The sequence below is a fragment of the Aulostomus chinensis genome, chromosome 20, assembly GCF_037954235.1.
Source record: "Aulostomus chinensis isolate RoL2024-O1b breed Wild chromosome 20, RoL_Achi_v1.0, whole genome shotgun sequence".
NCBI lineage: Eukaryota > Metazoa > Chordata > Actinopteri > Syngnathiformes > Aulostomidae > Aulostomus > Aulostomus chinensis.
This window is the reverse complement of record NC_141339.1, coordinates 12410067-12426377: the sequence shown is the minus strand read 5'-3', so window position 1 is coordinate 12426377 and position 16311 is coordinate 12410067. Positions and strand designations below refer to the sequence as shown.

General features: G+C 41.2%; 1 protein-coding gene and 1 long non-coding RNA gene across 2 annotated transcripts; one reads left to right on the top strand and one right to left on the bottom strand.

Moving 5' to 3' along the window:
* Positions 1–150: 150 nt before the first annotated feature.
* On the bottom strand, positions 151–10436 carry LOC147242846 (macoilin). Its single transcript, XM_086189699.1, has 11 exons — positions 10012–10436; positions 8706–8847; positions 8479–8605; positions 8189–8312; positions 7870–8048; positions 6897–7350; positions 6629–6787; positions 5219–5389; positions 4064–4190; positions 3211–3385; positions 151–2314 (listed from the first exon to the last, which is right to left on the bottom strand). The coding sequence occupies exons 1-11, from the start codon at positions 10086–10088 to the stop codon at positions 2124–2126; spliced, it is 1926 nt and encodes a 641-aa protein (XP_086045825.1). The 5' UTR covers positions 10089–10436; the 3' UTR covers positions 151–2123.
* Positions 9672–13587, top strand: LOC147242845 (uncharacterized). Its single transcript, XR_015110621.1, has 3 exons — positions 9672–9914; positions 12800–13034; positions 13399–13587. It is a non-coding gene; the product is annotated as an uncharacterized LOC147242845 (long non-coding RNA).
* Positions 13588–16311: the final 2724 nt, after the last annotated feature.

The following is a 16311-nucleotide window of genomic DNA, read 5'->3' as shown; positions in this document are numbered from 1 at the left end:
TGATATTGAAATAATCAATGAACTCAGTAAGCAGGTCAAACTCAAGCACAGTTTCATAAAGGTCTTGAAGAATCTCTTTAATTCAATTCTAATGGGCAAAAATTGTTGCAGGAAATTGAAAATAAAGCACTAAAAATAGAAATTGTGTCCTTTTTAAGTTCTGGTGCAGTTTTTTTTATTTATTTTTTTTAATCTTTATGAAAGATGACATCTTGTGTTAATTTTGATTCAAATGAAGACAAACCAGACCACATTCAATTCAATTATTTATACAAAACCTCATCCTGTTAATATCAGAGTTGTGATCACGAACCTCTGAGTATCACTGTTTGAATTAACAATTATTTGTTCAAAATTTTAAGAAAACTGTAGCCCTTGTACAAGTATATTCCTGTACATACTCAAAGTCACAATGTGTGCTCAAATAACTTTTGAATACAATTTCCATGCTGACAAACACATTGCCGTACAAAATTACAGAGGTATAATAAAAGTACAGCAAAACTAAAAAATATTTTCCCATATAAAACACCCTAGAAACACACTCGAAAATAAAAAGCTACCAAAATGGTGACATCCAGTTCAGGAGTGTTTTCAGCTGCTTGGGTATTTTCAATTCTGTACACTGAATTTAAAAAAAAAAAAAAAAAAATCCAAAAACAAACTACAAAAACAGTACATAGCACTTCAATTCAAACACATTACTCTTTCACATTAAAATTTGTGTGTTACTTCCCAGTTTGAAAGTAATGTATAGAGGCACAGTAATTAAATTCATGAACCATTTCTTGTTATTAACAACTCCACTGAAGCCACCGGCTCAGTGGCCGACCGCCGTCCCAGTCTGTCGCTGCCGAGCAGAAAAGAGCCGAGCAGTGACGCTTGTCAGTTGTCAGTAGCAACAACGAGAGGGGAGTTTCCTCCTCTTCATCTTCGTCGGTCTAATGAAATCAACACGTTGCTATTGAGGAAGTCCCAGACAACAGTAGTTAAGTTTAAGGTTCACATTCCAAAATAACACCTATTTTGGATTATACAAACTCGTCGAACCCATGAGGTGATGTAGCAACCTTCGTTCAGATTATTATACTTCACTATTTACAGACACAGACAAGAACATATTTTTGCATACTTGCCTTGGAAAAATTCTAAAAATTAAAATGTCAGTAAATAATATTACATCTTTAATCGTTTGGACCAAATAATTTATCCAACATTTTTAATTAAATGGAATCCATACACACAATTTACTAGATCTCTGAGATAAGTGTTAAAATGTGTCATCTCTCTGAATCTTATTATTGAAATCACAGATCTCAAATCCAACTTAATAATCTAATCTCTTCATCTAAATCTGTTGCATTGAGGTACTTGAAACACGTTTTTTTTTTTTTTTAAACCCCTTGACTAATAGTTACTTCAATTTGTCACAGAAGGAAAATCATGGTAGAATTAATGACGGCTGAATTCCATTGAGGTGCTTTGGGATCCTGACTGTCCCAGCTCAGCGGTGCACTTGGAGGGAATCAAGCCTTTGTGAGTTAAACGCTGATGTTGCTCTTAATGAGAGAAACTGTTTGGGTCAAAGAGATACGCACAATCACGTGTTTTGAACACAATATCACATCAGATGGGTTATGTTCTTTATCGTTTGTGTGATGAAACTGGTGGCATAGCTTAAAACTAAACGGTTTTAAATTTATGCCAGATGTCATTGTAAAGGTAAGTGTGTAACTTGTCGGAGGATAATCTTTCTGGAAAAGTCCAAAAACCTAAAACCTGCTTGAGGTGATTGTGTCAGATCGAACTGAGAGGCTAAACGAAACACCAGATTTAATTTAGACAAATCTGCAGGGTCTGACATCGCAGACGTGTGCTTTTCTCTGTTGCGGCTAGATGCTTTAAGGACGGGCCCACGGCAGATATGCATATCAGAGGCTCTTATTTTGGAGAGAAACTCTTCAACCCTCGATGTGGAAGGAAACAGGACGTAGCACCAACACTGCAGCGAAAGGCATTAGGACAAGTGGAGGCTCCTGTTCCACTCACAGCTGGAAGTAGACGACGTCATTCAGCTCAGTAACGTAATCCCTCTCCTGTTGGGTGACGGAGGCGCCGTCCTTTCATTTCTTCAGACACTGGTACATCAGCGCTCGTGGGTTCAGCATGTAGCGTTCAGAGTTGAGGAGCTTGGTGAGATACTGTGGTACGGGAGGCCGAGGAGCCATGTAGGACACGCCCGGGCTGACCGCCATCACCTCCGCAATCTTTTGCTTCATCTCGGTGATCTCTCGGTCCTGCTTCATCACTTTATCTGTCAGACGGACGAAGGCATGATGTGAGGAAACGTCACACACGAACTATTAAAGTCAAAAATCAGATTCTTTGGAGTTGTGCTGCGTCCCTCATTTCACACAACTTCTTACGCCATCTCCAGTCACTGGGTTTGTATGATTCATTAGAAATATGAAGAACCAAGTCTTCAACAAGTGAACTTGTTGGAGCTGAAATTGGTTCTACGATGTGAAGCGCACACACACCCAAGTGAGCTTTGTCTTCAGGAAGTGCGTCCGAAGGAACTGCCGCTTCCAATTTGGAGCTCACGCTGATTCACTCCGATTGAATGGCTGAAGCAAGCGGCCATTATGGCACTTTGTGGGGTATATCCAGGAAACGACAAACAAACACAAGCACAACTTTTCAAATGCTTGTTTTCAGAGGGCAAAGGGATGATGATCCCTTCTTACCAGACAGCAGTTCATGTCAATCTGGATTAGATAGTATAGAACGCACAGTTACTTCTGCTGACGGGATGAATTAAATTGCTGTATGCAAGCATGGAATCTGCATACCACAGATGTGCGTCATATCCCTTCCCTATCCCTGCAGAAAATACCTCTGAGAGCGTTTCACACTTCTTTTGCACGAACGCCATCAACTCAGTGTAATTCTATCCCGAGTTCCAGTCGAAGGTGTAAGAGGGACGCGTCACGATAGCAGCGTGTATTTCTTCGGCACTGTACTGTTCAAGAGCGGAACCGAACTGCGGAACGGTTCATGACCACATGGCTGCAGCCATCATTATCAAATTTCCAGCTCATCCCAAACACTCCCAAAATATCACTGAACTATTTCCTCACAAACACACAAGTAACCTCTGTTGGTGACGGACAAATATAAAGGGATGTGGATTAGCATGAATGGATGAACCTTGAGCGATCTCCAGCTGCCTGCGGGCGTCTCCCAGAGCCGAGAACAGGTCCAGTTTGATTCGAGTCTCGGCACTCAGGTTGTACTCCAGCTGTTGAGCTTTCTCCTGCATAGCTGACAGAGTGGACAGCAGCATGTCCGTCTCTTTCTCCACACAGCGGTATTTCCCCAAGGCCTGAAAAACACACGGATAGTGAGAAGGTGTGCAACACACTGAGACAGCAGTGGTGCGCTGTGCACTGGTGACCTGAGGGAGGTGGTGCTTTGGTTTCCCAAGTTCTTTTCTCGTTAAAATTGAAGTAGTACTTTGTTTTGCAGTAATGGGAATGTGTTCAGCTTCGCTCAGGAAACGAATGCACCAGATAGACGACAGTTTTCACACACGAATGATGAATCGGCCAGACATTCAAAAAACATGACAGCTGCACACTGACGTTTCTTCCGGGTTACGTGTCGAGGAAGGTGACCTGTTCTCAGAAACTCAAAAAGCAGCAGCGCAATGTTTTTATGAAAGACCTGGCATCCGTTTGAGCATGCTTCATATGCTTCATGGAGAGAATACCACAATACCGCACAGTACAACAATGTATACACCTAATGCCAGACAATAATACTGCATATTGATGTGATGGCAAAGTGCAATATGTTGACTGCAGGCCAAAATAAAAAAAAAAAAAAAAAAAGATCCCCATCAAAACCATTCAATGCTCTAAGAGTGTCTGAACAAACACAAAGAAATACAAACATGAAATCAGAAATTGTGACATGAGCAAACAACCAAGAACTGAACCACTGGAGACTCACAGACACGCAACTCACAAGTTCATTCCCAAATAGAGTAAAAAAAAAATACCTCAACATCACTCTCTAGATCTAGTACACGACTCTCTTTCACTTGATACTCCAGCTGTAGTTGTTTGTACTCTGTCTCTAGATCTTTTACTCTTTTCCTTAACATTTGGGTTTCAGTGTGTTCCTGCCTGGTGTAGGAGATGGAGAGAGTCACAGTTTGGAGCCGTAAGAGAGGTTAAAGACACAGGAACATTGCATTTCATTGGCATTCCCACTGCTTGACTTGATTTATTTGTTTTCTAGAACGCTACAATTCTACAGTTTCATTCAGCAGACGCTTTTGTCCAAAGTGATGTACAACACAAACAAGAATTTAAGAACTGGACCACTGAAAAAACATTCTACACCTACATGGCAATGAGAACGCACGTAGAGCTGCATCTGGATGAGATTTTCATACTACAGCCCTTTTTCGACCATGGAAACTTTCCCCAGGAACGAAGATCCTTTGGAAAAACGACCTTCATTTCGAACAGTTCACAGCTCCCAACCAATGGACCGAGGATGAGGCACAGGTTTGCTCGTTTATGCTCTTCATAAACGCAGGTTTTCTCCCTCAATTTTAGGAGGATGCAACCTGGTGTTCCACTGTGGTGAATCCCATAATCATGACTGTCAGAGCAGACAATGCCTTTTACCAAGTGACAGACGGTTTATGTCCATTTGATTTAAGTTTGAGAAGAGGAAACAACCCAAATCAGTGGTTGAAAATCTTCATCTTGTTTTTTAACAGTAGCTGACAAAGAGATTACGACTTGCAAACAGACAAAGCAGTGACACGCCCCCACTGCTGCAGTGCCTGATACCAGTCTTAGAAACTGTAACCCCAATGAGAAGACGTAAGTAGACGAATCTTTGTGGGTCTTAAGTCTCAAAATGCCAACAAAAATAGGGCAAAAGAACCTTCCCAGTTCCATGGTGAAATAGTTCCCTGGACAAGGGTCTCAAGAACCCTTGGTCGAAAAGAGGCTCCGTACATTTCATGGTTTCACAGTGGGACCCTATTACAACTTACATATATGATAATTGTCAGTATTTCATACCACTGTATATCTTGAAAACAGTAAAGGGCGCAAACCCTAAGTGCACGCACATAGCAGCAGAAATTTTGGGGAAAACCAGTTCTGAGTCTGAAGGAGTGAGCGGTGTGATTTACCTGCTTGTTAGACTGCGTGCTGTGCTGGCTGCCTCCTCCAGTTTCTGGGCCTGAAGCTCAGCCAACTGCCTCTCAGCAGAGAGTCTAGCCTCCGTCTCTGCTCTGGTCTTCTTCTCCAGCATTGCACTGGTCTGCTTGTCCCTCTGCTTGGTTTTGGTCACACACAAAATCCTGAGGAAAAAAAAACATGTCATTAAAAAGGTAAGACCAGAAGTTACTGCAACACCCAAGGTGACTTGTTTAACATCAGCATCTAAACAGTAGACATGTTTACAATATTTCTCATTGTTCTGGTATTTGCTGAGTCATCCGAGATGGATTTATAAAACATGATGCTCTTTCGTCTGTACTTCCTGCGCTTGGCATAATTAACATGCTGCAGCCTCTGTGATGGATAAATGGTTTTGATCTAACTGAAACAGAAAACTGATTGTCAACAAGGTAGGTGCTGGATGGCACAAAGCCAAGATTTTTCAGCAAAGTTATTACAGAATCACAGCAACTTTTGGTGAAATACACGTATTTGCTTGTTCCCGGAGTCAGAGGAGAAGGCTGATACGTTTCTGTCCTCAGTGTTTACATCAGGGAGCCAAGAGCCAGAGACCAGTTGACCACTAATTAGCACAATGAACAGAAGTGGGTGGAAAGTGTTAGCGAACCTCTGGCAAAAGCCAGCAAATATACTTTTCTGCAACAGTCTCCTGGCATTTCTAGAAATGGTGTTGGGAATAACATTCACTATGAAATAGCGGTTTAAAATTTCGAGACACGGTAATTTGACACTTAGACATCGTCAGAACTGCTTTCTTGACCGGGTGCAGCAACTTGACGTACCCCTCAAAAATCCCATTGTGACTTCAGCCATTGAAATGTTTGCTGATGGCTGGAAGAGCGACTACCACCAAGCACGGCAGACTTCACAAGAGGGGTTGAGGAAGATTGGAGATACTGATACTGAACTTTATCTAACTACCAGTCTCAGTGAAGGGTATCATTATTCTTGTCCGACTCTGGGGAGGATGGCAATTAAGCCTTTCCCCCAAAACTGGCATCTTCTTTTAGGATTCTTTTATTATTAATTTTACCATATTGTGCTAATTGTAAGATAATACTAAAACTGGCTTCAGTCGTAAAACTACATTTTCTTTTAATAGACAAAAATGATTAATTATTGAAGAGACTGAAAATATTCTGATGTCTAAAGTTGGAACAGATTTGACAAGATCCTATTAGTTATTGTTCAGTTATATATGAGCATTATGGATGTCAATTCTGAGACTTCATCTCCTAAAAAGAGATCCTTTTACCTCCCTGTTTGATTTTGTATTTATAGACTGGTGTCATGTGTGAAACCGCCCACGCACAGACCCAAAGTTGAGCTTCCTTCATGAGGTTTTGTGGAGCGCTTACTTGCTCTGGAGCAGCATGTTGGACTGTCTGAGGAGGGACACCTCCGGCCTCAGGCTTCTCTCACTATTGGTCAAGTTGCAGATGTGACTCCGCAGCTCTTGCTCGCCCTGCCGGCTCACCTGCAGCTCTCCCTTCAACCTCCTCAGCTCCTGCTCCAGCCTGAACCATAATGAATACAGAGAGGATATCAGCATAGACTGAAACATCACAGTATGAGAAACAATGCTTGTTTTTGAATTCAGTTGTAGTAAACTTAGTTTTGACTGACTTGCTCAGCTGTTCCGCATGGTAATTCTGAGCTGCCGTAGCACTCTTGTCTGGTGTATCCCGGTTGGGGCTGATTGTTTTTGAGCTAGACCTCTGTTTCTTTTCGGTCCTGCCAGCAGGTGGCGAAGGAGTGTTTGTGTTGACTCGGCGGACTTTTGGTGAGGAGTTCTTTGCCGTTCGCGTGGCTTTGCTGCCCTGCTCCTCTTGAGGTAGGTTTTCTGGGGTTGTAGAGGAATCTGGCCCTGTTCCACTGAGGAGCAGATCTCTCGACTCGCTCACAGTGGCTTTGCACGACGATGGCCGCCGGATGGCCTCGGCTAACTTGGCCTCCTGTGATGCTCTCTCCTCACTTCGGATCTGGAGGCAGTCTACAGTGTTGGACTCGTCGTGAGGGACAACAGCTCCGTTGTGACACTGATACATACTTGATTCAGGCTTTGTCTTCCATTTGGAGCCTGCAAAGAGAAGAAGAAACATCACTCCCTCACTCTTCAGTCTTTTCAATTCTGCTGCAATAACTACCTTTGGCAGCAAAACATTGACAGTACGTATGTACACAATGTGAGAGAAACGACAGTCGGATTGCAACCAGCTATAAAGGGTCATACCACCATTTACCATTCTGGAGGCAGACATGTTTTAATCAAAAATATTTATTATTTAGTTTTTCCCTGTTCATTTATACCAGGATGACAGTAGTCTAATGAAGTATCCATGCTTGACTGCAGCTATGCATGTAAACTGGATACTGGCCGGTACGCTGGCTGATGTCATCCCTTCTTTCTCTTCCCTCATTCTCTATTGGGCACTAATAAGTGACCAAAAATACAAAAAAATACAAAAAAAAATGCTAATCAAAAAATGTGACACTCATTCAAACATCTCATTTTTGCCGTTTGGAGTTAAGAGTCATTGGATTGTGAGAATCAAGAAACAAATTGAAGTCGGTGGGAGACGCAGGTGCACAGACTTACTGCCGCTGCCATCTGTGCCCGTCTTGGGGTAAACCTGCAGGCCCGGAGGGAGGGAGTGCTGCAGGAGGTGCATGTGAAAGTCGTTCTCACTCTGCACAGCTTTTTGTATGCGTAGCTTGAAGATGTTGGTGAAATAGCAGGTGGCATCAAAGCCTAGATATACTACAGGATATCCAATGCTGGAGGCAAATACAGAATGAAAGTATGATGAAGATATAAACATAGCTTGGTGAAAGAGACAAGATTAAGCTTGAAATGGAATTAATAAAAAAAAAAAGTGCTGATTTGCTGATTGTTGGTCTTCATTGAATCAACATACCAGTGTGCAGCGAAAAGATGAGACAGGTTGGCGTGAGAGGTTTTAAGGTCTTTGAGTCGAAGTGAAGCCTCTGTGTAGACTAGAAGAATCCACAGAGACACCGTCGATATACAGATGCCCTTCTCTGAGGAGAAATGAAGGGGGGAAAAAAATCAGATATGAAGAGATGGAAGGAGGGAAGTATTTCATAATTGCTGCAAATTTCATTAAATAAGTCATAGTTACATGATTTGAGATATTTGGTAATTAATGTAACAATTAAAAGGAAAAAAGCAAATCTTTATGCCCACCTGTGTGCCAAATATAGTTGAATAAGACATATGTGCTTGCCACAAAGAACAGCCAGTGCAAAGGAACAAAAATTAAACAAAAGATGTCAAGAGTGAAGGCGGCACAAATAAAAACAACACAAATAACCTGCAAACAAAGAAAACGGTGATTTCAGTAACAAAATTCACAACTTCTGCAGGGTTAATTTTCATTTGTACTGAGACAGTAACATCGTGAGGGTTCTCACCAGCCCATGGCAGTGGAATGTTGTGTACACACTCCCAAAAAATAGCCAGCACGGCCACAGATACTCCAGCCGAAATTCCAGGATAAAATCTGCCAGCAGCACCAGCATCCACATCACCATAAATTTCAGGAAAGTGTACGCACTGCAAACAGAATTATTGAAAAGTCCATAATTATGGATATACATTGAGCATTAGCTGGAGAACACACTCAGTTTGTCCTAATGATTCCACCACAGATACACACACACACACACACACACACACACACACAAGACAGAACTGGAGAAACACAACCCTAAACCTGCAATTGAGCAGCTGCATCTTAAAAATGCTACCCTCCCCTCTTAAATAGAGACGCTGCAAAACAATGACTGTCCCATTATTCTTTGTATAAGGCCACCACGAGCCAAACAGGAGCTGTGGTTTCCTCCTTTGTTCTGCTCATCCATAGGCTGCTATCACATCGCCTCTTCTTTGTTTGGTAACCATGGCAATATTTCATCTGGAGCAGAGAGGGTGCACAACAGCATCCTGCTACACAGAGTTTAAATCTGCCTCTTTAATGTTTGATCTTGTTTATTAACTTCACTCAATTGTTATCTCATTATAACTGACAAATATACAAGTTATTGTGACAAAATTTTAAAAAATGATTTTTTTGAAAGAGTCCAAATCATCTAAAATTCCTTCTTGTTATGACAGTATTCTTATAATAACGTTATGTAAACCCTGAAAATTCTAGAAAAAAAACCATGTCAGGGGATATCTTTGAATGTTTAAGACGGAATCAATTGTTTCTGTGAAACAATGCACAATTAAAACAAGTGGTTTCTTTCCCCTGTGGCTAATCTCGTCTGGACACTGTCTAGACGCGTTAAAATTGTTGAAGTGCAAGATGAGCACCTTTCCTGTTAGCTAACACAGAAATAGAGTCATTAAAGGTTTTTTTCCGGAAACCTCAAATTGTTAATGTTACAGTCAAATTGGACAGAAGAGACGGGAGTGTAGAAAGGAAGCAGCCTGGCGAGAAGGCCGACGTCAACTTGCCCAGCTGCTGCTGATTTCTGTCTCTGTAAACACTGACGGCAGGTCCAACTCGCCCAGCCTTTCTACGCTTCTGTCTCGCTATTTGAGCCCCGGTGATGCTCCAGACTTTGTGGCGTTAAATGAGAGACGTGGAGTCAAGTGACATGACGTGAGGCAGACAGGTGAGCAGGATGACGACGGCTGAAAATCACACAAAGACGGGCACCACAACAAAAGCACCAGCCTCCGCCAGGCGACGCGGCGCGCGGCGCTAGCTACCTTTCAGACAGCTTCTCCGTTATTTTCAGTTTTTTCATTTTCCGAAGCCTGTTCGCGTCCACATAGCGTTTCTTCATCTTATGGCTTCTCCTCCCTCCGCACGGTCGCTTCTCACCACAGCGGTGTGGCAGCGAGGAAAAGAGTACCAGTAAATAAAAGAGGTCCTCGAGGAAGAAGGAGATGTTCAGTTCAACCTGTGACGAAGGAACAAAATAGGGTACCAGTGATGCTGCGCATGCGCACTAGATGGTGTACCTACAAGTGTTCCTAACTGGGAGCAACATTACCTTCGCCGTACATCTATGACATTTTTTTTGTCAGTTTTTATTTTAACAGAGGTAAACTTAAATAAAACAATAATAGATGAGTAAAAGCTGTTTAAAGAATAAAGAAAAAATCATATCTTGTTTGTGGATATTCCAACCATACTTAACTGCCTTTGGGCTTGATTTTCCATTTTTGTTTTGACAGAAGTGATCATGGGACCTCCACATGATACAAAAGTCAGTGTAAACAATGAACTGTATTCCATGCTGCGTGGCACTTTAAGGCAGATAGATACAGATTGATGGACCACCACATCACCAGAAAGACCACTTTGTAAAACAATAACCTGGTGTGGTGGCCCTTGTTATTGGCTCTTGCTTTTTCTATTCTTAGATCCATCAAAGAGCCTTTAGAACACACCAGAAGTCAGCTCCAACTTAGCACGACAGGCAACGAGAAGTTGCTTTTACATTTAATTGTTTTTACATTTTCTCCTAATATAGAATAATACTGAGAGACCAAGATAATAACTGGCAGAGGCGTTGGCTCAAGTCTGAATTTGATGCAAATGGACCATAGTTCCAATGATAACTTGGACTCAAGCCTAATGACTTGAAAGACTGATACTCTTAAGGACCAAGCCAAGATGTAAAATAATATGAATAATAATATCAATGCTGCATCAAATATTCAGTGACTAAATTTGGGCTCGTTTTTGTTTTTCAGTGGCATTTTTATATCTTAAATAATCATGAAGCTATTTATTTCCCATGCTCTGTAGAAAATTGCCATATTATATTATTTGTACTAATTATCTTTTTATTGCTAAATTGATTTTTTTATGTTATTTTACATTTTTATAGCTTTTTTGTTACTGTGAGTAAAACACAATTTAAAAATACACACATGCATAATCAACACAGTTAAAACTACTACCTGATTGCTACTCAGTTGGCTTTAATTTTTAAAAGGTGTTACATTCGGGGAAAAACAGCACAAAGATTCGTTAAGGAGGCAAAACTCTTAGAAACCAAATTCATCCTAATCATATTTCTGATATTGTGCCTTGTACAACGTGAACTAACAGCCTGGATCCAGCTCAAACAAAGGCTGGACCCAGGAAGGGAAGTTTGGCGCCACCTTGCGGAGACTTGATGACACAACCCGCGCTACTCTTTTTTTTTCTAGCAACGTCATCAGTTTCTATTTTGGTTGAAGGTGCAGGTTTTCTCAACGATTTTTATTACATCAGCAATGTCGAGAATTTTTTTATTTAAAAAAATGTATATCTTTGACTGCTGCCTCCGTGCATGTGTGTGATATTTCATACTCCCACTGGGGAAGGACAGGCTGAAATGTGAGGTCCTTTTCTGTTCAAAACAAGAGAAGTTGCATGAAATCCTGAATAAAACCTGAAATTTCACAATTCATTTTTTTCCCCATCAGCAAATCATACCATCAAAATACACATGCATGCAAGAAGTTAAGTGGACAACAGAAATGTGCATGAACTGCCCCAATCCAGCAGATAGAGCTGTTGCTCATTCACCAATGTGGCAGACTTTAAGAGTCTTTATTAAGCTTTATATATCTTTTGGAAAGCAACAGAGAATGGAACAAACACACTGTGGTTCAAAAAAAAGAAAAAAAAAAGAAGGAAATCCTCCATTTTGACCTTTGACCCCACTGTAGCTGGACAAACAAGGCAGTGCAACATTTGCTTTCTTCACATTTGCCTCTTCCCAAATAGCAAGATACACTGATGATGCCTCTTTAACTGTTTTGTATGTGTTCAGCGTTGCAGTGTTTCGGGAAAACAGAGATTCAAAGGCACGATTCAAAAAGCTGTCGAGAAGTGTGTTATTAGCAAAGAGTAATTTCAGGGAAGATGAAATGATTGTAATTACTGGATGAGTAGTTACAGAAGCACGGCCCCAGAGAGAAGGGGCGCCAGTAACCAGAAGCACGCTGTGAACTCACAGTGTTAAAGGAGATTTGCAACCCTACAACACACACAGATCTGCCTTCTTGTTCATACAGTTGTAGAAAAGGCTTCTGTTAATGGGAAGATCCCTTTTTTTGTATATCAAATATTTAAAATATTATATTTTTTTTATCATACACTTTAACCGATAGCCCCCACCCTGGGTAGCCCTGCTCTAGCTGATGTAACTACTTCAATAAAAAAAAATCAAATCTAACTCTTGAAAATAAAATCTGTCCAACATGAAAATTTCTCTTTCTTTGTTTTTTTTTTTACTTTGAGTTGAACTGAAGTCATCCAAACAAATTAAATTATTCAAGTTAATCTTATGGTGGCTTGCCGTCATTTTGCTAACAGGCTAACGTTATGCTAAGTGGCTGTCAGAACTTTCTCCAAGTGAGTGAACATTCCAGGACAAAAATATTTTCCCAATCGTTCAATACAATTTTAGACCAAGAATAAAGCAAATACAGTTTAACGACATGAATAATAATATTTTAAAATTTACACCGACCTTTTCTGTGTGCCTAAATCTAGGTATGATGGAGACAGCGGCAGTCGAGATCCTCAAGAACAAAAGATTTTCTGGAGGACATTGAGAATGAGACGACCACAAGAACAATGATCAGTAACCTCGATCCTGCCCGTTGCAATGTCATCCAGATCTTGGATCACCTTCCTGAACAATGAGAGTTGAAGCTCAACCGCAAATCAGTTGCTGGTAGCTTTAGATGCTCTGAATGTTCTTGGTGTTTGACTCCAACCAGACAAGGTAATGCCTGTAAATACCCAGGACCAAAGTTTCAGGGTGAAATTAATTGATTTTGATTAAGGTTACACTAGCAATGCACATTCAGCCACCCTGCCGTCAAGTTCTGGAGGTTTTCCCATCCTCACCGAGGCTACCGATGCCCGGGGAGTCAGGGGGAGACGGCTTTCCTGCACCTCCTGGGGCGTATACTTTATTCAGGGGGTACAAGATGAGTTGTATGGTTGACAAAATGGGCACCCATGACCACCTGCAACAACCTTGCATGTATCCATCGGGCGGGGGAAGTTGCTGACATGTTGGCCTTTGCTGCCTTGATGAAGAAGCTGCTGCGTTACATCACAAATGCGTGAATTTCCCCCCACAGATGCAGCCCTTCATCACCATGGCTGACCTGACCGAGGCAGCAGCCTCTATGAGATCACCTCCAAAATTCTGACCAACACCCATGCAGGAGAGACCAAAGCAGATGATGTTACTCTTTTACTCTGGGAACTGCAAGTCTCTGATCAAGTTCAGTAAATAAATGCTGTTTTGCTACGTTAAAATGGATGTCCCAAAAAAGTAATGTGTTCATAATAATAAATGTCATCTAAGAGCAGCAGTTTTGTAACTCTTCTGTTTGACTTTAATTGTCGTATTTTATCAAATTGCTGTATTTTTATTAACTAACGCTTCAGCGCAGGCGGGTGTGTCAGTAAGATCCCGCTCTTGACTGTGGAGGTTAATCTGCTTCCTTGTTGAAACAATTCCACAAGCTGTCAGGACCCTGGAAGGATAGAGAAACTAAATCTTATCTGTGCTCCAAATGTTAGTCTACTTTTTTAATGTTATTTGTTCTTTTATCAAAGTTTGACTTAGATAGCATGTCCACTTCTGTATTCAAAAACAACAACACAAAACCTTGATTACCTTCAGTGGAAGAACCTTCTGATTACATACAAAAACATGAAATTTCCTCTGCTTGAACCATTTTTGGTGGGACCACTTGCATAGTTGAGTATATTTTCCTGCCCAGTTTGCAAGTAAAGAACGCAAGACTTCCAAGTATCAGCGATGATGAGCTGTCCTGGTTCATAATAGCACCACCTGTATGTTCCACAGCTGGAAGAAGATCTCATACTGGTCTGGGACCGCCAATCATAACACTTCTCATTCAAACCGAAATGTTCCACTAATATCTCGACTGTCCAGGGAACATTTTTTTCCCTCTGGTTTACCCATGTGGCCTTGAGTGAACTGTTGATGGGTGGCAACGTTCTTTTTGGAAATTTTGACTTTCTCCTCTGAACTCCTCCACCGTTGTTGCCCAGTGTCTTCCTCACTGACGTCAGCCCCTGCAGGGGAGGCTACAACAGCAAATTATGCTTTCCGGAACATAACCCAGAAAAGGATGCTGTACTGTTTAATACCTGTTCACGATTGGGGGGGGGGGCTATCCCAGCTGACATTGGGTGAAGGGGCTGAACGTTCCCTATTTGACTACATTTTACCTGACAGGTTCTAACTGAATAATCTTCTCTTCTGGTTTGCAAACCTCTGTTTGACACACTTCCACAATCCTGTATTTTCATTTAAATAAAGGTCGCTCGGGTCTTTATGTCATTAATCTTTGGTGTTCTTACAAGTCAGGGCCCTCCAGCGCTGCCTGCCCAAATGCCTGTGACAACAAACTGCGCAGTAAGTAGCAAAAACAGTTGTGGGTATTTGCAGATACTTAGAAAAATACATATTATTGATCCTTTATTACATCGAAGATACATTTCTTCTTCTTTAGTTCATTTAAGCAAATATCAAGGATGAAACAGTTCTTTTATTTATGGTCCCTGATGATTCGTAAAGACGCAGGAGTGCAGTCGTAGTAGTAGTGGTCATCACCAAAATTACTGCAAGTCCACCTACATTTGAGACATCTGATTATTTCACTTCATTTCCATTCTCGAGAGGCTGCAGACCCCCATTTGAAGTGATTTTGTTCAATGAAGACCCTTATTATATCCAGGGGGATGTTTTAGCTGATGATTTAAACACGATAAACATGTCAACATATCAGCTAATAGATAATCAAACAGAATTTGTGACCAGCTTTGCTATTGGTATTGTTCTTTTTTTGAATCGTCTTTTTTGTTTTGTTTTTGTTGTCTGCTCCATTTTTAATGATTTATCTCAATTAATAAATCATTTTTTTGTCATAAAAGTTCTTCCATAACATTTACATGATAAAAGTTTCACGTTTTAATTGTCTGTTTTATAATAATTGTATTTGCTGCATTGGTAATCACATTTTTTCGTCATGGAAATTAGAAAAACGGGGAAAAAAGTTCAGCTTTCACCTTGAATATGTTTTATGGTTAAAGCTGAATTCCAAAATCTTGGGTTGTTTTTTATTGTTGTTTTTGTTGTTGGTGGTGCATCCGTCCATGTCTCTCCTGTCTGTCCGTGTCAGCCAACCCCCGCCCCCTGCTCGCATCAGAACAGTAACTGTCCAGGGATGAAGCAGCAGTGGTGGCGTCCCGCCTCCTGCAAGTGCACCACATGGGCTCTGACTCTCCAGTCAGCTTCAATAAAGATCTGCATCTTTCACTACTGTGTATCCCTCAACCGATTCACCTTCAAGAACCAGAAAATCTGACCTCTTCGGCCGTTTAGGAACTAAAAGTGTTTCCCTCAGGTTTCATTTCTCAGGCTGTTTGACCTGTTGGGTAATCAAGAGATTAAAGAGGAAATTTACTTTGGCACACGCCTTCTCTGGATAAACACCGCCTGCAGGAAGAGGTGCCCTTTGACAATACTGTGTGCAAGGTGTAGACTCAGAGAGGAAGGAGAGATGCTGGGAGGAAACATTTAAATCACTGAGTTTACTCAAACCTGAGCCAAGACACATCCACGGTTGGAGGTGACACCTGCTGGTCACGGGTCAGCGCCACGCTACTGATGATATCACACGCTTCTGTCTCTTCTGGTTTAATCTTTGTAGAAATGCAGTTTGATGGAAGCAATCATCCAAACTGAGGCTGAAAAGGGAAATTTCTTTTTGATGTGCAAGCAAGTTGACCTTGAAACCAGGTGTTTCCGATGTACACTCACTCATGTACTGATTATACTTTTACACAATTCCGAGATACAGTATGTCACAGAGAGCATCTCCCTCCTCTACATTTACTTCACATTTGCATACAAGATATTTTTAAAAGTGGAATACAATTTCTTTAAGATTTATATTCTTCCATCCATTTTCTTCCACTTATCCTGTTAAGGGTCGTGGGGGGGCTCTCTCTAT

Coding starts and splice junctions, on each gene's coding strand:
- LOC147242846 (XM_086189699.1), bottom strand. CDS start 10,088: ATGAAGAAACGCTATGTGGACGCGAACAGGCTTCGGAAAATGAAAAAA. Junction 8,848..10,011: donor ACGGAGAAGCTGTCTGAAAG/GTAGCTAGCGCC, acceptor TTCTGTTTGCAG/TGCGTACACTTTCCTGAAAT. Junction 5,390..6,628: donor AACATGCTGCTCCAGAGCAA/GTAAGCGCTCCA, acceptor TTTTTTCCTCAG/GATTTTGTGTGTGACCAAAA.